Genomic DNA, 25,331 nt, shown 5'->3' on the forward strand with positions numbered 1-25,331 from the left:
TTAATAAATAGGCCCCCATGTCTTCAAATGAAGGAAAGCTCTTTATCGTTCAGCAAATTTGGAAAGATCTTACAGGCGTTGATTGTTAAAGATAGTCAGACAAAGAAGCCGAGTGGATATGGCTTTGCTACATTTGAAAGCTCAGACCATGCAAAAGCTGCTATGCAAGCAATGAATGAAACAACTGTGGACGGGCTTCCGATTCTTGTGGATTAGGCTGGCAGGTTCTCCGTTGAGGAGGCTAAAGAGGTGGCTCATCTAGAGGACAAGAGTTCTTCCCTGGTGACAGAGGACGTGGTGGATAAACCTGTTTGATATCATTAAAGCAGTGTTCGCCCTAGACAATTTTGCCAGCCGGGTAGCATTAAGAGGAGCCGGGTGGGGAAGTTGTATTACTTTGCAATAATATTAAAAAGTGTTGGAGGTTATTGTCCGCACCTTCCAGGACTGGTCTAACACACACTTATAGCTATAGTGCCTGTTAAAACAGGAGAAACAATGGTTTATTCTAATAGGACTGTTATTTGCCACCCGGCTCCGAGAGCCGGGTGGCAAATAAAGACAGACGGGTGGAGCACCCAGGAAATAGCTGCTGGGGAGAACATTGCTTAAAGCAAACCTCCTGTCCAATCTCTCCAATAAAAATTCATAAGAAGTTCTTGAACAACGTGTGTTTATACTGTCCTGTTTTTCACTGGATGAATAATTGTACTGAAGTGGTTACGGAATTCTTGCATTCTTCTTTCATTCCGGCTTCACTAAGACTATTAAAAGACTGTCTGGAAAAAAATAAAACAATTGCTATTCTGGTTTTCCAACATTTTGACCACACCTCCTTTGCTTGTTTATCATGTGTATTCATGTTATTCTAAGAGGGGGGAAAAAAACGGAAGCTTGTTTTATGGTTGGGATGGGAATGAGCAAAACTATTATCATAGCAAGTAGCTATTATTGTCAGATGTGTGTAATTCTGTATATATAGTTCTTGTGCACAGGGACTTGTGTGTGGGGCGAGGGAGGGTATTTGCATGTGTGACACTAATATGTAAATATTGAAGATGATTTGTATTTATCCATTGAAGAATGATAACACTGTACTGAAAATTATGATACAATGCTGGGCGTCCATTTATGAGAAGACTTAAATGTAATTTTGTGACTTAACATCTAAATGTACCTTCACATTGTTCTAACAGATTTGAAGCAGAGCTGCTGATGCCTTCAATTAAATTGTTATGAATAAATAAGTTTCTACTACAGCAAACATACTCTTCTCTTTATGGCTTCAATCAGTGAAAACAATAACATTGCCATAAGGTATTCTCACACTGATAGCAAAATACAAATCCCTGGAGGTAATTTTATCAAGCTGCAGGTTTGAAAAGTGGAGATGTTGTCTATAGCAACCAATCAGATTCTAGTTATCAATTATTTAGTACATTCTAAAAAATGACAGCTAGAATCTGATTGGTTGCTATAGGCAACATCTCCACTTTTTCAAACCCGCAGTTAAGTAAATATACCCCTTGGTCGGTGTGTTGGTTTATTATCGATCCGCTCTAGGAGGCCCCAGTAAACAGAAATTTTAGACTTAATTGGCCACAAATTGCATTGTCTATGGGTTCCCCGCAAAAATACTGAAACGTGTCTGATTGGGAGATATCAGATGACGGATGTCAAGAATGGTAAATGTGGAAAGATGATAACCGTGACTGCGGTAATTGTCCGACTGGTACCCACTAGGAACAGATGTATCATTCAGATTTGGCCCACATGTGTAAATAATGTGGATTGTGTGTAGCCAGATTTTTAATGTACAGAAATCAGGTCTGGAGCTGTCTGTACCTCACACTGAAGAGCAAAAATTAAAACTATCAAATTATATTCAAAGTAATCCATCCACTCTGTAACTGTGCCTAATCCACTTTACATTTTGTGGATTGAAGTAACAATGCCGAAATAATGTCACTAGTGCCAAGTGAATTGACAGGATGCATTCTGTGTGTTGGATAAAATGCAGTTTGTAAAGATGGTCACACACGCTACAATATCAGCAGCAACATAGGGCAACTGGCCCAATATAACAGTGTCTGGTCTCAGAATAAGACTGATTCCCAATAATAATGTGACTTAAAGTCGTCACATCATCATCATCATTTATTTATATAGCGCCCCTAATTCCGCAGCGCTGTACAGAGAACTCATTCACATCAGTCCCTGCCCCATTGGGGCTTACAGTCTAAATCCCACACATACACACACACACACACACACAGACACACATACAGAGTAGGGTCAATTTAATAGCAGCCAATTAACATACTAGTATGTTTTTGGAGTGTGGGAGGAAACCGGAGCACCTGAAGGAAACCCACGCAAACACGGGGAGAACATACAAACTCCACACAGATAAGGCCATGGATGGGAAACGAACTCGAACATAAGAACCAGCTACTCAGCCCATTGCCCGAATGGCAGGTGTTGTCTATTTTGGCCACCTACTTGTGGCCAAATTGTGCTATGGTCCTGTAGTTTTATGATCAGGGTTACATTACAGAATGCTGTTGGTTGCTATGGGTTACATACCAGAATGCTGTTGGTTGCTATGGGTTACATAACAGAATGCCATTGGTTGCTATGGGTTACATTACAGAATGCCGTTGGTTGATATGGGTTACATTACAGAATGCCATTGGTTGCTATGGGTTACATAATAGAATGCCTTTAGTTGCTATGGGTTACATAATAGAATGCCTTTGATTGCAATGGTTACATTACACAATGCCGTTGGTTGATATGGGTTACATTACAGAATGCCATTGGGTGCAATGTGTTACATTACAAAATGCCGTTGGTCGCTAAGGGTTACATTACAGAATGCCATTGGCTGCTATGGGTTACATAACAGAATGCCTTTGATTGCTATAAGTTTCATTACAGAATGCTGTTGGTTACTATGGGTTGCATAACAGAATGCCATTGGTTACTATGGGTTGCATTACAGAATGCCATTGGTTGCTATGGGTTACATTACAGCATGCTGTTGGTTGCAATGGGTTATATAACAGAATGTTATTGGTTGCTATGGGTTACTTAGCAGAATGCTGTTGGTTGCTAGGGATACCATTATATAATACCGTTGGTTGCTATGGTTTACATAACAATACCACTGGTTGCTAGGACTTACATTACAAAATGTTGTTGGTTTCTAGGAGTTAATTCAGGCAAATGCTTATTTTATTGTTTGAAAACACCAGAGTCATGCAGATGACAGGTCCAGTTTAATACTGTGACATTACTTGAATACTGTTGTCTGAGGAGTTGTGGATACCAGTTATTGTGTTATTACCGGTTATTGTCTGTCTTCCATACAGTTCTTTTCTAAGATGTGACACAATTGGTGTTAACCAGTCTCACACGCCAGGAGCTGTCTGATCTCACCTACATAACACAATAAGCCTTTGTAATCCCTCTGATTAGACTAAGACGTTAATTGATTCTGTCATAAGAAATGGCGCTAGCTTAGCCTCGGAGCAGAGCAGTGTGAAAAATTATTGTTTATGTTAAAAATATCTCAGAACCAATGAAAGAAAAATGACACAGTTGTTACTGTACACGGCTGAGCGGTCACATTAAACTGTATTCATCTCACTGTGGAAAAACTTTCCTTAAGGGTAATATTTAGAGGCACGCACATTCCTGATCCCTGGTAGCCATATAATGTATTATTTTGTATTGTTACCGACAGGTGGGGCCCAGTCTTGTAGGGTGGGGGGGGGGGGGGTTTGCTTATTTAAGTAATTTTTTTTATTTTTAATGAGTCCCACTTGTAATTGGATGAGATCTGGCCCTTTGGTGCACTGGCACAGTTTTGAAACCGATAAATTAATCCAATTTGATTATAATCAGTCACTGTTCTCGTCTTGGGCTTTAAAGCCATCTACTCAATATCAGATCATAAACCAGGAGCTTAATAATACTGTAGTAGAATATTAAGCTAGATCCTTAGGTGCTAATTAACCTACTAGTATGTTTTTGGGAGGAAACCGGAGCACCCGGAGGAAACCCAATGCAAACACAGGGAGAACATACAAACTCCATGCAGATAAGGCCATGGACGGGAATTGAACTCAGTGCTGTGAGTCAGAAGTGCTAACCACTAAGCCGCCGTGCTGCCCCTAACTTAATATTTCCTGTAGCTGTTAATGCATTTTTCTATTCACTGTGTTCTTTATGTACCTGAGCGGCTCCTGAATCTTCTCTACCCCAAATATGTGTGTTTTCACTAAGAGGATATAAAATGGTCTTTATGACTTTCCTACAAGAAATTGTAACCTTAGTTATAACTAGTAAACAACATAACATAACTGAATTGATGGCTAAATCCATTTTAAATCCAAAAATTTCGTTTTGGGTAGAATTATGTGAGATGAATTACAAAATCTCACTTGGCTGCGCTATCCCCATCCTCCGATCTAGGGGGACCCTTGGTGCCTGCCCACAAATGGACAAATTTGGTTAAAACAGCAGCCACTTTCCTGTTAAGCCCCGACCCTTTTGTCCCTTCAAAATCTGAACCATTGGGAGGAATCCTTCTGTGGATGACAGCACAACGCAGCTGGGATTTAGAAAGGATTAAATTGATGGCCTTCTAGAATTTGACTTTTTTGCATTCGAAATTTTGGTAGTATTCAATGTGCCTGTTGATGTATAGTCCTTTTGTGTTGCCAGGAGCCGGGACAGGAAATACTACATGTACGTTAAAAATTGTAACAGAATAAAATACACAGAGTCCTCACTTGATCTCTTATCAATAGAGGGGATTCAAGGATGTTCTGCCCAAAATTAAAAGTGACAAAGAACTGTATAGTAAATCATAGTGGCCTCTTTGTATAATGTGTAGATCTTGTGTTTCTCGTGTGATTATTTTTTATAAGCAAAGTATCAGAGTTTAGAGATATATTTGTTTTTTTTTAAGGATTACAGAATGTGATACAAACACAGTGCAGTGAATTGAGACCTGTGTTTATAGAACATCCACAGAACTGGTAGCATGAGGCAGACTGGTTCCATATCCGTCCACTCAAAGCTGTGTCTATTGTGAGGGTCTGAGGAACAGCAATTCTTTAGCTGCATAATTCCAAACTAGTAGTTGCTTATTTCTTGTTATATTTGCATTAAGTGAACACACAACCAGGTTCTGTATTCCCATTGTATTTATATATTGCAGTGGTCAGGGAACAGGGGTAAATTACCCCAAATTGGGTAAAAATGAAATTCCTGGGGGTAATGCTGCCGATCACATGCTGTTAGTTGGATTGTAGACCCCTTTAAATGTGAAATTGTTGTTGTACCAGAAGAGCCTCAAGGGTTGGCAGAGAAGCTTCTTGAGCTCCAATGCAATAATGAAGCATGTATTGCATTTAAAAACAAAGCAGATCTGTCATATTTTTGGATGTCAACAGCTGCAAAGGCATCAAAATTGCACATGAGGAGGAGGTCAAAGAGTTGCTGCCTTTTGCAACCACCTACCTTTGCGAACAAGGATTTTCCACTCTAACGAACATAAAAACAAAGCAGAGAAATCGATTGGACGCTGAAGACTGTATCCAAATTGCTCTAACATCAAAATACCCCAATTTTGATGCTCTCGTATCAAATATCAAGCAACATCATTTCTCCAAAACCTGAAGTTTTGAAGGTGAAGCTTTCAAAGAAATTTTGAATAGATTCAATAAAATTTTGAATTCCAATAATTAATAATATATGATTTCCTTCCTTTCAAATCAAGGGGGTAACGTCGGCGTATCTAAATATATTTTGGGTTAAAAGTTCCCTGATCCCTGATATATTGCATTGTGCCCTGTGCATGCTTACAACGACTACGGAGAGATCTTGTCAAGTAGCCGGTCTCGGCTCCTAAATCAAGCTCCTTAATGCTCCATTGTCTCTTGGGGTGGATCGCTCAACCTATTGAGACCAGGAGCTGTGACATATGAGTAAGTAGCCCTGGAGAGAGAGTAGAGGATTAGGCATCTAGATCTGGGAGCCAACCGGGCTGCTATTCAAGTGTTCATCTTAGCCAATGGGGCCACAGTACTCAGTTTGTACTTTCTGCAATAAAGGTCCGTCTTAGTCCTGTCGAAAACATTTCCTGATCATCATCTTCATCATCATGAGCTTTAGAAGATCCATCAAAATATCAAATGTAATAATCATTAACTGAGGAGTAATTGTGATGCACACAGACACTTTGGAATTAAGCGTAAGATGCTTGCAACAGTGTTTGTGACCCATGGGACAGTCTGGTCTAGTGCCTGGTGACTGACGGGCCACTTGGAAGGCAGCCCTGGATCTGACAGTTGTGTGTGAGGACACGTCTTCTGACAGTAAAACCTGCAGCTGCTGTGGACCCCTGTGAGGACCAGACCAGTCCCGCTCAGTGACATTACTATACTCAGCGGGACTCCGAGATTGACAGATATTCTGGAGCAGCTGAGATCCTTCTAACCCCGCAGCTGTCTGAGACAAGTGCTGTTCACTGTTCCCAAATTCTGGATCGTTGGGACCTTTATCACTACCTGTTCCACTGGTTGTACAACAAGTCATAACCCTGGTAACCTATACTTTTGAGAGGGGGTAATTAAGGAAGGGGAGTCTTGGGGTTTGAAGTGGGATTAGTAATGTTGCTAGGCTATGCAGCAAGTTGTCAATCTGATTATTGCTCGTTCCTAGAAGTTCTAGAATGCGTCTTTCTTTCTTTTTGACATCTCAACATTTGTTTATCAGACGCATTTTAATTAATAGGTAATATTCCCTTTTTTATATTATCTTTCTTTTTTTAAAAAACAAAAAGTAGGGGGAGAATATATTGTGCTCAAGTCTGTTTTTAGCTTTTGTGTGAGTGAATACTCCATAAATGAGTAATTCTGCTCACACCCCTCTATCCAACAGCAAGTCACCAATACTGTAGGGAACTTGAGAGGTTGTAAAAGATCAGGTAGGAAGTAAAGTAGGGTTGGGTACGGTTTAACGCTGCCGAGAATTCCGACAATGTTAATACCTACAAAAGAATATCCAATTGGCTACAAAAACGAATGTAATGAAAACAGACTTAGCTGCAAAGCGAAGGTCCAGATGTCCGATGGCATCGTGACAGGTAGTGATGCCGAAGACACAGCTCTCCGGCACTCCAGTGTGACGTCACCGTGACTTATATCTATGTTAATTTAAAGCAGCAATGTGTGGACCCCTCAGGTTAAGTGTTCGTAGGTATTAACGTTATTGGAATTCTCGGCAGCGTTAAAACGATTTCCACCGAAGTAAATTACCGGGACATAAAGGGATTTCGATGCAGTGTTATGCATGTGCCTAGATTCTCTGTATAGCAAATATAGCTCAGATTATAGAATATTCTGTTTCTACATATTTCCATTTATTGATAAAAGTAGACATTTTGGATGCTCTGCAGAGGTAAACAGAACAGTGAGGGGAGGGGGTTTGATAAAACCATTCTATAGGCCCTGGTTCTCAGTCTTGCTAATGGTCTGTTCTTCCAACCTCAGCTAGCAGTGTTGGGATTTATTCATATCCGTTGTGGCGTGACCACACCCCCTTTTGCAGTGACCACGCCCCCTGTCCCGCTGGTGGGCACAGACATGTTGGGAGGTACAGCGTATATATATGCACCCGGAGCAAAAATATATCAGTCGTCAACATAATGATGACTGCCGTATCTTTGCAGTGCTAAAAACTAAATAAATCATTTTTAAAAACAGTGTTCGGGCTCTCCCCAAACCACCAAAAGTCTTTACCCAGCCCCTGTGCTAGACAGCCCAGGCTGGTTCCCAGTTAAGCAGAGGGACAACCAAGGTGCAGTCCACAAGCAAAAGTGGTAACTGGTACCAGACAAGGTCTGGTCCTACTGTAACAGGAAACCCTTGGGTCTCCCTGTCATCCTAGATATTATGACACTATTATGATCAAGCCTTTGATGGTAAGTGCATGTAGGAGCTGAAATTGGAAAAAAAATAAAGATGCACACAAAGAGTTGAAATTCATGTTATTATTCATGAATAAATGTTTTATTCAAAGAAAGACACCCAAAGGGACTCTTTTACCACTTTATTAAAAATAATAAGCTTTCCAGACATAGTCCAATGGGAAAAAAATAAAAAACCCAATTACGCGGTGATAACGGCTACTTCTAGAGCCCCACTGCAAAACGACATTGTCCTCAGGTGACCGGGAGTTTCAATAGCTGCTCAGCCAATCACAAATGGTGTAACGCTCTAGCTTTTAATTGGCTAAACAGCTATTGACACAGTCAATGGTTGCCAGTGCTTGCTGGGACTTGTAGTGTCATAATAGTTGGTACCAGTGGTGGGGCTTATTTGCCACTCCAATGGTCCGGAGATATTTCTGTTACTATTGTTATAGAGACCCCCAGCTTGTCCGAGCCTGGGGCCGTTTCTTTTTTTTTTTTGGGGGGGGGGGGAGGGGAGCTCCATGCTGGCTGTCTAGCACTCTGGTTGGTTAAATATTTCAGGGGGCGGGGCATGCACTTTTAAAATGTATTTATTTATTTATTTAACCATACAACGTAGGGTAGGTCACCATCAACCTCTAAACCTGTATCAAAGTTTATGGATGTGCAAAAGATATATCTAAAGACAATTGAAACTGAAAATAAGACACATATCTAAGGGGCGTGTGTAACTTGCGTGTAGACATCCTTACAGTACTACGCATGCATGTAAACCATCTAGTTTGTCCTCTCCGGGTGCAAGAGGCCACAAGTGCAATTTACATGTAACTCGAAGTTTGGGCTCAAGTTTTGTCGCATGCGCAGTGCATCAAAGCACATTTTTATAGGGTGCAAATGGCCTTACCATCCGAATCTAAATCATACTTGCCAACTTTTCCTCGTTGGCTTCAGGGAGATCCGGGGGAGGTGGGTGTGCAGGGGCGGGGCATGACAAATTGCATCATTTTGGCCCGCCCCAAAACAATTGTCACAATTACAACAGGGAGTGGGGCTACGATAACGCAATATTTGCATCATTAAGCCCCGCCCTCGCCACATCTATTGTGGGGTCGAGAACCGGGAGGTCTCCCAGAAATGCGGGAGTCTGCCGGACATTCCGGGAGAGAAGGCAACCATGCATTAAAGAAAAGCAGCTAATGAATCTCTAGAGACTGAAGTGCTTTTTACATTTCTGTCTCCATTACTGAAGTCATGTTGTCTTACCTGTCAGTCTTTGATTAAATCTTGGTCTCCATGAAAATGGCCACCTCCATAGGCATCAATACATGGACATAGGACACAATTTCTGAACTGTGTCATCATGCCACAGATGGCGCAGCCAATCACGTCTTGTACTGGCTCAGCATCAGGGAGAATGCCAGACTCTTCAGGGAGTGAGGGAGATCACCCCTATTTCAGGGAGTCTCCCTGACATTCAGGGAGAGTTGGCAAGTATGATCTAAATCAGGTCCTGAGTGAAGCAAAGTTTTGTGTTCTCATATAATTTAACATTGCACTTATACATTCAGACTGTTTCTCCTCTTTTGCATATAATAATGTAGCAATGCTGAGTAGTATTTTTATTGCAATTATTTTCAAAAATGTGCTGTACTGGATATAACAAGAGCTACCCACCCTGTTCATTTTAATAAAACCCAGATGTAATTATAACGGTTTTAATGTTTGTGACTAAACAGGAAACCGCTGGTATTTGGGGCAAATGTGAGTCACAGGAAGAACGGCTCAGAGGAAATTCCCTCTATCTCTGCAAGCAGCACGTTCCCAAATGTCAGGTCCTCCCTCCACTCTGCTAGTGTCATTTATTTTGAATTTTTCAGCAGTTTTCTGGATACACCCAACGAGGAATGTCTAACTATACACAGAGTCCCCCTGCATTCAGATAGATCTCCAGTATAAACCATTTAAACTATTTTTATAGCCTAAAAAAATAGTTGAATTTACATGCACAGATGTATTACAGGGTAAATAATGCAGTTTATCATCAGCATTTACAATTAATTTAGTGAGCACGTAAACATTATGCTGTACAAGGTAACAGAAGTCAAAACAATATATATTTTGAAAATAATGAACTTTTGCAAACTATCAACAAAATCTTGGGTCTGTGTGAAACAGTTATATGTGTATCGTCCAGACAATTCATCGCAATTCTGTACATTCTAATATTTTAAAGAAATATTTTCCTTAAGCTAATCGCAACATATAAAATCGATGTTTATATGTGATTAACCCTTCCATTATAAGGTTGTTTTTTGTTTTTTTTTCTAACTAGCATTTAGTTGAATATTTTGCACTAAATGATAGCAACCAATCTAGCAGTATACAGATAAAAAATAATTGCTGTTATTGATGTTTTAATCCAAATTTGTACCTAATTGCAATGTTAGTTATTAACCAAATTTTATATTAAGTTAATACCTGTCAACATTTATCCAGGCAAGAACGGGATAAAATAAGTCCCACCCCCGTTTCGCACAGCTCCCACGCTTATCACGCCCCCTTTCTGACCAGCCACTCCTTTCTCTGAAGCCCAACCCACCCCTGTAGGCTCCACCCCATTCAAGGTCTGAAAATCAGGACTGTCCCTCTGAAATCAGGACAGTTGGGAGGTAAATAGATGACCTTTACGGCCACTGCTTTAAAGTCACTATATTACCTTGCAGTGTAGCATGATTTGCTTGGCTACACAGTCTGCACCCTGGCAAAATGTACACCTAACTCAGTCCCCATTAGTCCATCTTGTTTACAGGAATCCCTTTGCAGCAGATTGCAAAGTTATAAGGGAGTTACTATTCTATCTGTACTAACAGGGTGTGAGTGACAGGCTTGCAGACTTGCTCAGTGGAAATGCTCAGTGGGGATTGGAGGATTCATGCACAAGGAGAGGGGCAGTAATTTCACAGGAGCTCATCGACTGAAAGTTTAACTTTGTGCCCTATTCCAGATCTTATAAGGACACTGTCCTAAAGATGGTGGGTGTGGCTTATGCTGTCTATAATGTAACGTGAGGTTATACCCTATTGACCTTAACTTTTAACAGAAGTGCAGTTTAAGGACAGGCTTAGCCTAGAGGGCATTATTGAATCTGTGCAAATCAAGGTCATATGTGTCTCTTAAAGACATTTTACCATTCATTACAATCCAGTGCATTCTGATATTCTAAGGGAATGCATGGAATGTATTTCTAGAACAAACAGCTATAAAGATAGGTATATAGCTTGTCACTGATATGCAGTTCAGTCAGACAATTCTAATTCATGGAGACAGGAGTACTGGTTTACCGATGACGCAAGTAAGATCAGTGGCTATTGAAACAACATCATGGTGGACAAGGTTCACTGCGCTTATAATAACATCTTTTCTCCCGTCTTTAAATTTCCTGATACATACAAATATTTACTGCTTAGCAGCATTTTTTTTCAAACAGATATTTTGCTTCACAAAGTAAAATTTCCATAAAGGTGACAGTAGAACCAGAATATAGAGGAGGGGGTTGTTCGTGTTGTGGCGGAAACAGGATGTCTAGGCTTTTAGCGACCTGTTGTTGACTTAGTGATGGAAAGAAACGTGTCTGTCTTAATTCTTACTTACTGAAGGACCTTTGCTCACTATAAGCTGCATTAGCGCAATCGGACAATGACCAAATACACGGACAGATGTGGTCATCATCCAACCGCTTCTCCTGTCTGCCTTATTGCACATCTATTGGCTCTTATTAGATCATTTGTCTTTTTTGTGTGTACACATCTTATTTGCTGCAAACTGTGCCACCTTTAACCAAATCACAGCATATATGGTCACCTTAAAACTTGGCGCAGTGCATCAACAATAGAAAGGGGACAATGGAGTTTGCTTTCCTTTAGGTGTGAAATTTTTGTGTATTGTGCATTGAGACAGAGTGTTTTTTTTTTTTTTGGAAACTTCAGTGGTGGATTCTTTAGGACCTGCAGCGTCCTAGAGATTCAGGGGCACGTCTTCAATTATATACAGGCTCCACCCCTTTCTGCTCATTTACATTTCCTGTACAGTAAAATGAAACCTTGTTTGGGCAGCACGGTGGCCTAGTGGTCAGCACTTCTGCCTCACTGCACTGGGGTCATGAGTTCAATTCCCAACCATGGCCTTATCTGTGAGGAGTTTGTATGGTCTCTCCATGTTTGCGTGGGTTTTCTCTGGGTGCTCTGGTTTCCTCCCACACTCCAAAAACATACTGGTAGGTTAATTGGCTGCTATCAAATTGACCCTAGTCTGTCTGTGTGTATGTATGTTAGGGAATTTAGACTGTAAGCCCCAATGGGGCAGGGACTGATGTGAATGAGTTCTCTGTACAGCGCTGTGGAATTAGTGGCGCTATATAAATAGCTGATGATGGTCCTGCACCCAGCACATAATAGCAAAAAACACGACTTTCCGTCAGGTGGCGTAAGATTTGTACACTCCGTAGTGGATGTCATCTTGATAGTCAAAGCCAGGCTTGTGACGCCGAAGATCGGGGGGAGGTGGGCGTGTGGGGCGGGGCTCAGCGATTAGCATCATTGTGGTCCCCCTAGATTAACATCACAATTTTAACCCTATGGGGATGGGGCCGCGATGACGCGTAAATAGTGCCCTAAGCCCCGCCCCCCGCCACTTAACCAAAGAAGCGGACAGTAACCAGGAGGTTGGCCTGCTCTCCCGAGAGGACTCCCAGGAATTTGGGAGTCTCCCGGACATTCCGGGAGAGTAGGCGACTATGAACTAAGGATATGTATGATTTATGTATTTATTTTTAACAATTTCTCTGATCAGTTAATCATGTAAACAATAACGTAGCACCCTTGTCGTTTCGTTTCTGGACGCTTACTCGGTTGTGGTACCTGATTTATCATCCATTAGTGAATTGAGGCTTCCGTCTAGGGCCCATTGTACGCTGAGGGGCCCCGATCCCCTGTTTTTATGTGGGGGGGGGGTTGACAAGTGGAGAGTGTAACAGTGTGCCCAACCAGCATCTTACCTAGGGCCCCATGAAGTCTTATCCAGGCTCTGGGTTTGCGATCAACAAAAGCAGATGGTGAACTGTGTCCGCTGCAGTCAGTGTAATTATATGGCTTTGGAGGAAAAATATTTTATATATTGCACATTTCAAGTAGAATATTTCATCCAACTTAACAAGACATTCTCAGCTTACCCACAAAAACATTAATAGCATCAAGATGGAAAAATTGAGGTTATTATCAGACAAATACAAGTCCTTGGCATTGAGCTTAGTAACTGGAAGGACGTTTTTGAGCGTACCAGTTCAAGGGCGCGACCTATCCTCCCATGCCCCAGTGAGGGGCACAGAATTTGTTAGGGGTTATAAACTTGAACACACTTCTGGAAAATGCAGACAGCACAGGGAGCTGGCAGAGGGACGATGTCCTGGCAGAGATGTTCTATGGGGCTCTGCAGGGAAATACTCTGCTCAGAATTATAGAAATGATCAGTAGCCAATTTAACAGGGTAGCGTATGGAGCAGCTTTGTGGAATATATTCCTGGCAATTCCCGGCTTACGCTCCAGAAAGTCAGTGTTTGTCAGAGAATCTCTGATGGATAATTATGAAGTCTCAGCTTACCCTGAGTTTACATTTTCAGCAAACGTTTTCCGTTACATAACTGGTGTTGTCGTTTAAGTTCAGAAATCTCCCGCGCAGAATGGTTTGGTGAATTCAGTGCCACAGCCTAGGATGAGGAACAAATATTTAACCTCATTTAGCCACATTTTCACGTTCACCCGTTTCCAAGAAATACATAAATCTATATATTGTCCAGGCCAGGGGTACATTACTCTAAAAGGACAATGCAATGAGTGGGCCAGTATGAATTAATATTTGTGAGTCTCCCGGACATTCCGGGAGGTTAGGCAAATATGCATTAGAGCTGGAACCTGAAAACAAACTTCTGAGTAGAAGAAGGGCCCCCCATGTAAGGAAAATATTGATTCTCATATTACATACCTCCCATACCTCCAATTTCAGAGGGACAATCCAGATTTGCGCTAGTGGGCAGAGCTTTGTCAGAAGTGGGCGTGTGTGGCTGGAAAGTGGGTGTGTATGGGTGGGTGGGGCTTATGTTATCCCGCTTTGCCTTGATAAATGTTGTGAGGTATGCTCATAATGATTTGTTTCAAAGGGCCCATTCATTTCAATGCCGCTTGGACAGATGTGCTATTAACCCTATGGAAAATTATTGGGCGCATTGAAGATATCCATTTATGAATTTTAATATGAACTGCCAAACTATCACTACATCAATTTTTTAAAAAATTGATAGAAATTGCTAAAAAAATCATTCCTGCAGAGATTAGAAAGTTGGGGACAAAGAAATCCATTTTTTTTAGTGATTCCTAGAACTTTAATTAAAACAGGGTAATTAACGCAGCAGCTCACATTCATAATAAAGTTTCAATATGTAAAATTATTTACCTCTATAGTAGGAACGCAGGATACAGCAATCAAATGGACTTGTTCCATTCGAAGATGAATCAGGCCCTCAGTGTTTAGCGGCAGGATGCAATATATTCTCTAAACTTGGATTTAACGCTATTTAAACTTAACGCAATTTACATCAATCTGTGATCTCCCAAATTACTTGCTGTTTCATTATTCAGATAGTTTCCCTATCTTTCTAACACACAGAATACGAAGAATAATGACCCCCTGCTTTGCATTCAGGCTAAGGAGTCACTCTCAGACCAATAGCTTAATTAATATGGGATTTCCTCAAAAATGTTACAGAAACAAGATGCCTCCAAAATGGCATACTACCTCGAAATCGAGACGTTAAAACAATGCGAAAATCAATTCTTGGCCGCTAATTGAAATAAATGTATGCAATAAGTTATTTCTAGCTGACCACAGCAGCGTATTATTAAGGTTGATTCGGTCAGAAGCCAGTTATCCTACCTGTAGGTTGCTGTGTATCACATGCCAACATCTCTGTATTATAAGCATATCTTTATCTATAGCAGGATCCAGCAGGGTCTTCGTACCTCTTTATTTGTTTGTTTGACTCAGTCTTGTTTTATTAATAAGTTTCTTGCCAATTCTAAAGCGCTGTAGATTATGCTGGCGCTATATACGTAGATGTTCATGATAATAATAATAATAATATTTTTGTAGGAATATTAAATAACAGTACATTTTAGAACAATACAGGAAAAGACAATAGGGGGTATATTTACTAAACTGCGGGTTTGAAAAAGTGGAGATGTTGCCTATAGCAACCAATCAGATTCTAGTTCTCATTTATTTAGTACATTCTACAAAATGACAGCTAGAATCTGATTGGTTGCTATAGGCAACATCTCCACTTTTTCAAACCCACAGTTTAGTGAATCTCGCCCCAGGTTGTTTTAGACTGAGTGTACATGTTGCTCCAGGCTTTCAGATGTACAGTGATATTATTTAATGCGTCTCCGGATTATATCGGTCTCTCTGTACCTCACAGCTAAACCCCATGCAATGACTCAGCTACCCCAAGATGATTTTGAAACCTGTTTGGAGAAGGCAGAAGCCTGGATGAAATCGATTCACGAGAGGCTGAAAGTTAACGACAATACTCAGGGGCCCAGATCCGCTCTGGAGACCAGACTTAGAGAGACAGAGGTGAGTCCGTGCAAAATAAATGTCACATCGAAAAGACTTGAGGGTTAATGTATCAAGCTGCGAGATTCCGGCATGTTTGAAAAAGTGGAGATGTTGCCTATAGCAACCAATCAGATTCTAGTTATCATTTATTTAGTACATTCTACAAAATGACAGCTAGAATCTGATTGGTTGCTATTGGCAACATCTCCACTTTTCAAACCCGCCGGAATCTCGCAGCTTGATGACATCACAACTCACCGTTCATACAAATATTATTTCTAGGAGTTTTATAAATATGTTAGAATCACTTGTGTATTATGCAAACAATATTTGCAGAACTATTTCAGAAATTGTCATTGCTTCTTTATTATATATTAACTTACCCAAAATTTACAATATTACAGTATATCAGATTTTGCTGGATGGGAGGTGCAATGATGGTCTCTGAAATAGTGGGTGGAGCTTAATTCCGTATATCGTCTTTTTGGGCTTCTCCTTTAGTAGATAAATTTCCCCTGAAAGCCATTCAATAATTTTCCTAAATGCCTAGCTATAAATCACTTTTTTAACAATACATAAATTAAAGGAGAACTCTACTCCAAACTAAATGTAGTTTTACTGTGTAGTTATATAAAAATACTACTTACCTGGGGTACGGGATTGTCCCCAATTCAGCAGGTCCCCCAATATCTGTAACAATCCACTAATGCTCTCCTCCATTATTTTTTAAAACAGGCAGTGTGTTGTCTAGCCCCTCCTACGTGATCTTCCCATTCACGTGAACATCTTGGAGGAGGGGCTTTGACAACAGGACTGACTGTTAGCAATAAGGACTGACAAAACAGGACTGAGGAGAGAATTGGTGGATTGCTATGGGCATTGGTGGACCCACAAAATGTGGGAGGGGGGCTGGACCACAGAAAATTAATTTTCAGTGTTTTTGTAAAATTTATTGTACTCCACCCAAAACTGAGTTTTAATTTTTTGGATGAATTTCCCAAGAAAACCCTTGTTTCCTATGTAACCCCTCCTCTTTGGGCTTTTGCTGTCTCTCGTTCCAAGAGAATAAAACAAGGCATTACATTTGAAGGGGGGGGGGGGATATTTCGTATGGGCCTAATTTGCTAGAGGTGCTTGGAGTTGTGAATGAATTAACCTACTAGTTCCTCTCATGATCACACTTGTGACATTGAGACCTTTTCTAGGGTGATTTGTGGAACAGTTGTAGGAGTCTCGGACACATGACTGAGGTCTGCTGTAACATTCCTCACATTCTATGTCCAAGGCTGCAGGATCAGCTCTATTCATTAAACTAATGTCATAGTATGAGGCGGATCAGTGGCTTTGTGCTGTATCCCAGACACTGTGCCTCCATTGTCTGAATGGTCAATGAACTTTCTCTACTTCGTATATGACATATAGCAAAATATACATAAACTGTCAAACTGGAAGTAAACTATGACTATCTGTTCACCGCCTCTGTGCAAGTGACCTTTGTCACATGTAACCATATTCACTCTGCATAATTTACATAGAGTCTATAGCTTCAGCTGTTTCTGTTTGCAAATAACAAGCGTTGCCGACCATCATTATGTTTCCTGACTAGCTTTAAAAAACAAGTAGGTATTTCACCCATCAATTCCACCCATCAGTAAGGAGCTGAAAAGAGGTGTGTACAATTTTCGTGCCACCTGAAACAACAGTAATACAATGTGAGGTAGATGCTACTATTTTCTGTACTGAATACATTTTATCACAGTATAATCGTTAGTATCAGTTTTAGAATCTTGTCTAGAATCCTTTAGAATCTAGAATCATCTTTAGAATCTTAATGATTTTAAAGGGCCGGCAAGCCCGATAGTGCATTGTGTGATACATCTTGTGTTTTTGTTTTTCTGCCAAATAGTTAAACTGGTGACAAAACTCTATGTGGTAGATTTATTAAACCTTCCAAGAAGGAAAAGTGGAGGTGTCGCCCATAGCAACCAGTCAGATTCTAGATATCATATTGTATGTACTAGATAAAGGATAGCTAGAATTTAATTGGTTGCTATGGGCAACACCTCCACTTTTCCTTTTTAGACGGTTTGATAAATCTACCCCCATATGTTAAAGTCAGACACATGTGTTGCCTGATTTGAGAATGAAACATTGGTGCATTGTTGGTGTAATAAGGTGCTTTGTAATTTCTGTGCAGAAAATCTGCTCTCTGGAGCCTGATGGGAAACTGCTGGTTGATATGGTCCTGATGAAAGCCAAGACTCTGCTGAGTGAGAGCAGCGAGGACGAGAAGCACGAGATTCTAGTTAAGCAGGGCAAGATCAAGACCATGTTTGAGGAAACCACTACGTACATGACCCACTGTCACAGGTAAGAGAGCGCTGCCTGCAGGGGCGGGCTGGGCCTGGGGGCAGGGGGGCATTGGCCCCCCGGGCCGCTCAGTCTGACAGCTGTTTGGGCCGGCCACCACCCCCCCTTCCCCGTGGATGCAATATAACTTTAATATTGCCGGCGGCCGCATCACAAGACACGCGATGCGGCCGTGTCAGCGCACAGGCGGCCGCATCACATGACACGCGAGTCATGTGCTGTGGCCGCCTGTGCGCCCCCCGGGCTGAAATTTGCCAGCCCGCGCCTGGTTGCCTGCACCCAGACCAACTCTTTGATGCTCTAAGCCAGAATTTGGCAGGCTGTGACCTATGTTACTGACGGTGTGCCGGCTCTTCCTAACAGAACTCTGACCCATGAAATGTACTTACAAGTGATGTCAGTTATTTGTATACTACCAGCATTTACTCTATTGCTGAATGCAGAAACACTGTGATTTAATGCTGAATATAAATTGAAGCGGGTGGTAACAGGACGCTGTATCTGTGTCGTTCCCCCCAGTCGTATTGAGTGGGTCTGGCTGCACTGGAACGAGTACCTGAAAGCCCGAGATGAGTTCACTTTGTGGGTCCACAAGCTCACCCTGACGTTGGAGCCGGACGTGGAGCTGCAGCTGGGACTGAAGGAGAAATGCTGGCAGCACGAGCAGGCTCTAGTCCTGCTGAGAGACGTCAACAACCAGTCCCGGCTGCTGGACAGACTCCTGGAGGAGGCCGCATCCTTGTACAACCGGATCGGGGACCCCAGCGTCGACGAGAGCGTCCAGAGCGCCATGCTGGCGGAGTACAAGCAGATTAAGAAGAAAACCAAGGTCTGTATTGGTGAAATCAAAGCCTATCTAAGACATCACTGACAAGGCCACAAATGTATTGCAGCCAATCGCATCCTATCGTAGTTTAGTCTAGAGCAGGCCTAGCCAATCTGTGACTCTCCAGGTGTTCCAAAGCTGCAAGTCCCAGCAATCCCTGCCAGTAATCAGCTGCTTATCTACTGGCAAAGCATGCTGGGACTTGTAGTTCTACAACACCTGGAGAGCCACAGGTTGGCCAGGTCTGGTCTAGAACACATTGTACTTACAAACAAATTGCAGCAACCTCTAGCAACCAATCAGAAATTAGCTTCCTTTGTCTTGCATTAGATCAAAGTTAATTGCTGATTGGTTGTTTTTGTTAATAATTAAACCCACTGTCTGCATGAATGTCGGACATTACGTTATCTATAGACAAATAATGGAAATTGTATTTTAATATCCCAAAGGGGAAATTTCACCTTGTACTAACAATTCTAGTTTACCATACAAGGTAGTATACACTTTTATGGCTCTGTATGTTATAGAGCCAACAATAGCATTTTGCCCAGTATAGTTATACAGTAAAGGTACGATATAAATTAGACCAAACTTGTAGTCTGCTAATTCATGCTGCAATTCTGATGAGGGTTCGGCTGCTCCGATCTATTGCACTTTTAATGTGAAGTTAACGGTACTTTGGAAGTTGAGATCATTGTATTATATTGTGCGATCTTATTGTGTAATTCTATGATAGATACACCAGGCTGTACAAAGAGATCAAGTGGACCCAGAGTAAATATTATCACCATCTCAGTCGTATGTTATGTGAGCCAAATTCCCAGCCACTCACCTGCATCTTATCCATTCCTCCCCGTCGCCGGAGGACATAATTACAACCAGATAAATCCATGGCAGCGAATGGCTTTGTTCTGGCCTCCGCCCAAACACCTGTCTCGGGTGTTTGCACAGTCTCATGTCTGTTTGTATTCAGTTTAGCGTATCAATGGTAAGCACATGTTCATTGTCCCACGGTTCTGTACAGTGCCGCAGGCTATATTACACGGTACCTAGGAACATGATTCCTTTCCTGATAAAGACTTTATGGTGATACTCAATCTAGCACAGCATCCACATCTACTGTGACGATTTCTTAGGCACTGGAGCATCGATGCGACAGGTCCTAAAATTCGCTTGAATTTCAGCAATTTGAATCTGTCTAGAATTGCCCAGAATTCACATAGTCATTTGCGCCTACCGAAGAACCAGGCCAATCACAGAGCATGGAATGTCAATTAGCCAATCAGCAAGCAGCAGCAAATGTCACATGTCTATAGCCTTATAAAAGGAGGTTCCAGCTTCTCAAGCAATCATTTTTCCTGGATTGTTCTAGGGGAATACATAGGTGTACACCGTTCTCGTGACGTGAGCTGTGGCCAGAGACAGTGGTCTGGCTCTGGCTAGTCTGCACCTCGGTGAACATTTATGAGGTCATTTACAAAGTGCAAAACGGCTGAGGCAAAGCACAAAATCTGCAACTTGGTTTGCGCCAGGCTTATGTGCTTCAAGAACAAGATGGCAGTTTTTGCAGCGTAGCCAATGGAAGGGATTGGGCACAGTCAGGCCATTCGCTCCGCGAAACGTAATCTCGTTTCTTCACTCCTTCAGAAAACTAGATGCACTGTTGTAAAATAATCTATTTGAAATAGTTAACTTATAAATGCAGAAGGTATTTGTGTGAGTTCTTCATTTCTAATGCCATCGCCTATTCCTCAGTGACTTCTGCTATCCAGCTAACTTACAGTAGGGAGCACATTATAAATTTATCTGTAACTTCTAATATCTATATCATTTACAGTAGGGAACAATATCCCATATCTACGATTTACATCCTTCAGTGTGTGTCCATGTTACTGGAACGTCAGCCACGATCCATAAGATAACGCGTTTCGCTCCGTTTGTTTCCCTTTACTGACCCTGAGGTTTGCTGGTTGTAGGAGAGGGTGGCACGTCTGGAGAAGATCTGGAGGGATCACGAGGCCTACGAGAAGGATGTCCATCATTTCAAATCTTGGCTGAACAGTGTGATCGAAAAACTTAAATGCTGCGTGGGTACAGCCTCCGATTCTACAGAGAACAGACTCAACATGTTGCGGGTATGTACAATGCTGATCGATTAGAGCTGAAAAGCGATTGAATTTAAGGTGGGTTTGTCACCACAATGGAGGGAACCATATTTTTGATTAAAACAATATCTGTGACAATATTGTTAGCCATGCTACTGGTTCCCATTGAATTGCTAGGCTGTATTTCATGCATTTTTTACAACTTAGCTGCTTCCACTGCATATCAGTGGCAATTGCACTTTAAACTAAAGGGTATACCCTGTATCTGAAGGATGCTCAATCAAAATATATTTCCCCATGAAGTTAAGGAAGTATTCTGCCATATGAACACTAGGGGGCGTTGTTTTATTGATGCCAGTGGAAGTTATTTACATAACAAGGTACATTGTATTATGTGATTATCTGTGACAGGTGCATAGTATAAGTGTGACACACTTCTTTCCACACCTAGTCCTGAGTCCAGGGAAGACAGGGAGGCTGTGATGCGTGTATTTGTGTAAACACGGCACACACCCTTTATACTGAAAGGTGTTGAAGAGCATTCCTGAGCTTCCCTGATTCTGATCCTGTCACTGCCTCTTATTCTGCATTAAAGAGACACAAACCTTTATCTGCAGTGATGTAAATAACAGAGTTTCTGTACGGAATTATTGGCAGACACAGAGTTCCCTAAAGAACCGCAGATGTGCAAAGATTGGGGATAATTCCTCTCTTGGTATAAGATAATCAAAGTTAATCAGTATGTATTTGTGAAGACAAATTTTAAACAATGGAATAATCACTAAATTATTAGTATAAAACGTGAACTTGATGGTGCAAGCTTATAAATGGATATACGTTCAGTCACCTTGAGAAAAAACAATCGTATTCCGGTGCCTTTATATTTGTTATGATAACCTTGTTATATCATGTTCTTTTCACCTTAGCAATATGGAGATTAAATGTAAAAGCTTAATGTAATATAAATTCTACCCTGAACGACTGCATTAAGAGTAATAGGAGTTTGCTGTTCAGTGCAACCTAGCACAATGTATTTTTCATAACAAGTTCTGTTTTTAACACGCTCTTCTCTGATGCGCATAGCTTTGAAGGAACAATGGTTATAGGGTAGCTATAGTAAAAGATATACCCCATGTGTGGTGGAGTGTAAAAATGCAAAACTGTATCACAGCAGTGCAAGGGCATAGTTTATATTAAGGCAGTCAACTTCTCACTTCCAGCTTACTGAAGCTCCCTCTTCTGATCAGTTTATGGGTGTTATGGTAACCAATAGGAAACAACATTCACTGTAAACCAATCACAGGCTTCTTTTGGCTTGCTATGATAGCAGTCACTAGAGGGAGCTACAGTAAGCCACAGGAATTTTGCAGCCCTATTGATGTTGAATCAGTCATTCCATCCCCAGGTGCAAGTTCTGTAGAAGCTACACCCTCTGCTACTGAGCTAGTTCCGCCCCTCCTACAGCGCAGGTAATGTTTTATGACATTTTGCCCCTGATTATATGGATAAACGCCGGCTTTAGCAGATCCGGCAGATGTTAACTGTGGGAGGGATTTATTTACGGCAGCAGGCCTGGCCAACCTGTGGCTCTCCGGGTGTTTTGAAACTACCAAGTCCCAGCATACGCTGCAGCTCTTGGCTGGCAGAGCATCATGGGACTTGTAGTTTCACAACACCTGGGGAGCCACATGTTGTCCTGGCCTGATTCAAGACATACATGAGGGTCTACTGAGGTGTATTTTAGGAATGAATGTAAACATTTACATAAACAGTCAGTGGCGGAACTATCATTGGTGCAGCAGGTGGGATGCGCGGGGCCCATAGCAGTAATGGGGCCCGCTGCATGGCAGATGCAGAGGGTCGGAACTAGCGAGCTGTGGGCCCCGGTTCCTTCCTCCCCACATCCCTCCACTGGGGCCCACAGCTCGCTAGTCCCGCTTCTGTAAACAGTGGTCCTAAAGTGATAGTACTTATGTTACTTACGGTCTGACACTAGTGAGTCCTCTCAAGTTGGTGGTGGCCGTGGCCTTCTACGCTACCAGAACCCCGCTTCAGTCACCAGCGTTAGCTGATGAGCCAATCTATAGTTAGTGACCTGCTACATTTTCTTTGGACCATTTCACACCCAACACAGCGTCGTTTATCTTTAAAGGATGCATACAACATACGTCTTATTGTCGGAGCATAGACATGTTGGTTTATTGTCCTCTTCTCTGGTGTTGCAGGAGATCGGTAACGACGTGGAATGTGGGGAAAAACAGTTAGAGGTCCTGGAGGTTAAGTCGGCGGAGGTGATTAAGAACACGTCTCCTCTCGGGACGGAGAAAATCTATAAGGAGTTGGAAGAACTGCGCAGGACTCTGGCCGAACTAAAACTCATGAACAATGAAGAAGAAGAGGGTCTACTGAAGACGTACAACTCGGAGAATGCCTTTCTCCTCCTTGCCCGGCAACTGCAGGCCAACATCGTTGAGTTTAGGAAAGCCATACAGAGGCTGGAGGAGAGCCTACAGGGTGGGGAGCGGGTGAAGAGTGAAGACGAGTTACTAGCCCTTTGGAAAACATTGAATGTGAGTTTTATTAGTTTTTTCAATTTGTGGAGGTGTCTTTGGCTCTTGGGATTGATGTAGTTACCGAGTAATCCCTGGGTGGTGATTAGTGATACATAGAACTAGATTTGTCCTTTGGGAACGAGTGAAGACATAGACGTAGTGTAGACAACAAAATTGACAATCCCTTTCGTATCTCAAGTTCTTATCCTTTTTGTATATAGCGCCAACATATAGCGCGTCAGAGAATTTTTATTTAGACACTTCAGTCCGTGCCTCATTGAAACTTACAATATAATTTCCCTCTCTGATAATGATTTTTGCTTGTTGTTAGAGGGACACTTTCTGCTCAATCGGACAATATCTTGTTGGGGCTGCTTTGCAAGTTTGCCGTGTAATATCTTATTTTCTCTCGACAGTCATTGTCGTTCTCAGGGACTATTATATTTGCCCTTATTACTATTATGCAGAGAGTATAGACCCTAAAATAAAACAACAATTACAGTATTCTGTCTTATGCAGCCAGTGAGAGAACAACCATAAAAATATAAGGATAGTAAAAGCCATCTAGGAGTTTCGTGACAAGTGGTTTTATCCATGAACCTTATCTTTGTTGTGATTTTTATTATCTTTTTTTTATTTTATAGTAAAGGGTCCATTATTACATAGAATGCTCAGTTTGAAACAAAACAAGATTCTTGTATGTGTTTTCCGTAAGTTCTACATTCCATCACGGAACACTTTCACAGTGGGTCATGTGACACAAGGGACATCACTACTCTCCGGATATAAAGCTATATTTTATAGGATATTTTACATATATTTATGTTACATGTGTATTAATATAATCTCATGTTCATCATCGTTGTTTATTTGTAATGCGCCACAAATTTTGCAGCGCCGGACAGCCTACAAATCAAACAAATGCAAATTAAACATAATAACCAATCATACAAGTACAAATTCCATGTATCAAATAAGTGCAATTCTAAGTAGCAAATATACAAGTGCAAATTAAGCATAAAAATCACTCATGTACAAGTTGAGCATAACTGGCCTGAGTCATTAAGGAGAGCAAAGCATAAAAAAGGGAGTAACTTTGCACCTGGGCAAAACCATGTTGCATTGGAGGGGGGAGGTAAATTTAAAATGCGAGGACAGATTTATAGTTGGGGCATGTCCTAGATCAGCTTTAAATTTCAGTATAATAATTAAGCTATCATGTATTTGTGTGCTGCATTAAAAAACAGACAGTATTTATCTTATGTGCAAAACAATAAACTAAGTTGCACCCCTTGCATTGTAAAATGGTTTGTCCCGGAGAATATTTACTCCTTTTTTTTGCCTTACTTTCCTTAATGACTCAGGCCCAACAAGTACATTCGAGGTAGACGAAGGAGGTGCAGACATCAAGCATCGGGTAGAAAGATAGCTACTCGTGAGAGCTTACAGTTTAAAGGGAGGGCAAAGCAGAGACAATATAATATTGTAATAATAAAACCCATTACTTTTTGTTAAGGCCACCAAGTCAGCCTTGGCTGCGGAAGAGACCAAAGCAGAACGGGTGAAAGTCCAGCTGAAGGATCTCTTCAAATTCTCCAAGGATGTCCAGCCTCTGTCTGATGAGGTCATCGCGGCGATGCGTGACTACCAAAGGTGGTTACACCGATCATATCCTGCCCGTTGTCCTCTAGTAATGACCTTGTAACAGTGGCTGGTAATTTGCTCAGCCGGTCCGTGAATATTGCATCTGAGAAGCTCCAGAATATAGGCGTTAACATAATAACTGGTACATACAGAGCCAATAAAAAGAACCTGCTTTTAAA

The 25,331-nt window shown here is 41.5% G+C and overlaps 1 protein-coding gene across 2 annotated transcripts in view; it reads left to right on the top strand.

Annotated features, from left to right (window-relative positions):
* SYNE3 (spectrin repeat containing nuclear envelope family member 3) overlaps positions 1-25,331 on the top strand; it is a 62,067-nt gene that overhangs the window by 8,037 nt on the left and 28,699 nt on the right. For both annotated transcript variants that reach the window (XM_075192731.1, XM_075192732.1), the window contains exons 2-7: positions 15,516-15,673; positions 17,853-18,025; positions 18,545-18,854; positions 20,828-20,986; positions 23,182-23,526; positions 25,025-25,161. In XM_075192731.1, coding sequence (XP_075048832.1) covers positions 15,530-15,673; positions 17,853-18,025; positions 18,545-18,854; positions 20,828-20,986; positions 23,182-23,526; positions 25,025-25,161 — 1,268 coding nt within the window. In that variant the 5' untranslated portion in view covers positions 15,516-15,529. The remainder of the gene's footprint in view (positions 1-15,515; positions 15,674-17,852; positions 18,026-18,544; positions 18,855-20,827; positions 20,987-23,181; positions 23,527-25,024; positions 25,162-25,331) is intronic.

Source organism: Mixophyes fleayi, chromosome 12 (genome assembly GCF_038048845.1).
Source record: "Mixophyes fleayi isolate aMixFle1 chromosome 12, aMixFle1.hap1, whole genome shotgun sequence".
Taxonomy (NCBI): domain Eukaryota; kingdom Metazoa; phylum Chordata; class Amphibia; order Anura; family Limnodynastidae; genus Mixophyes; species Mixophyes fleayi.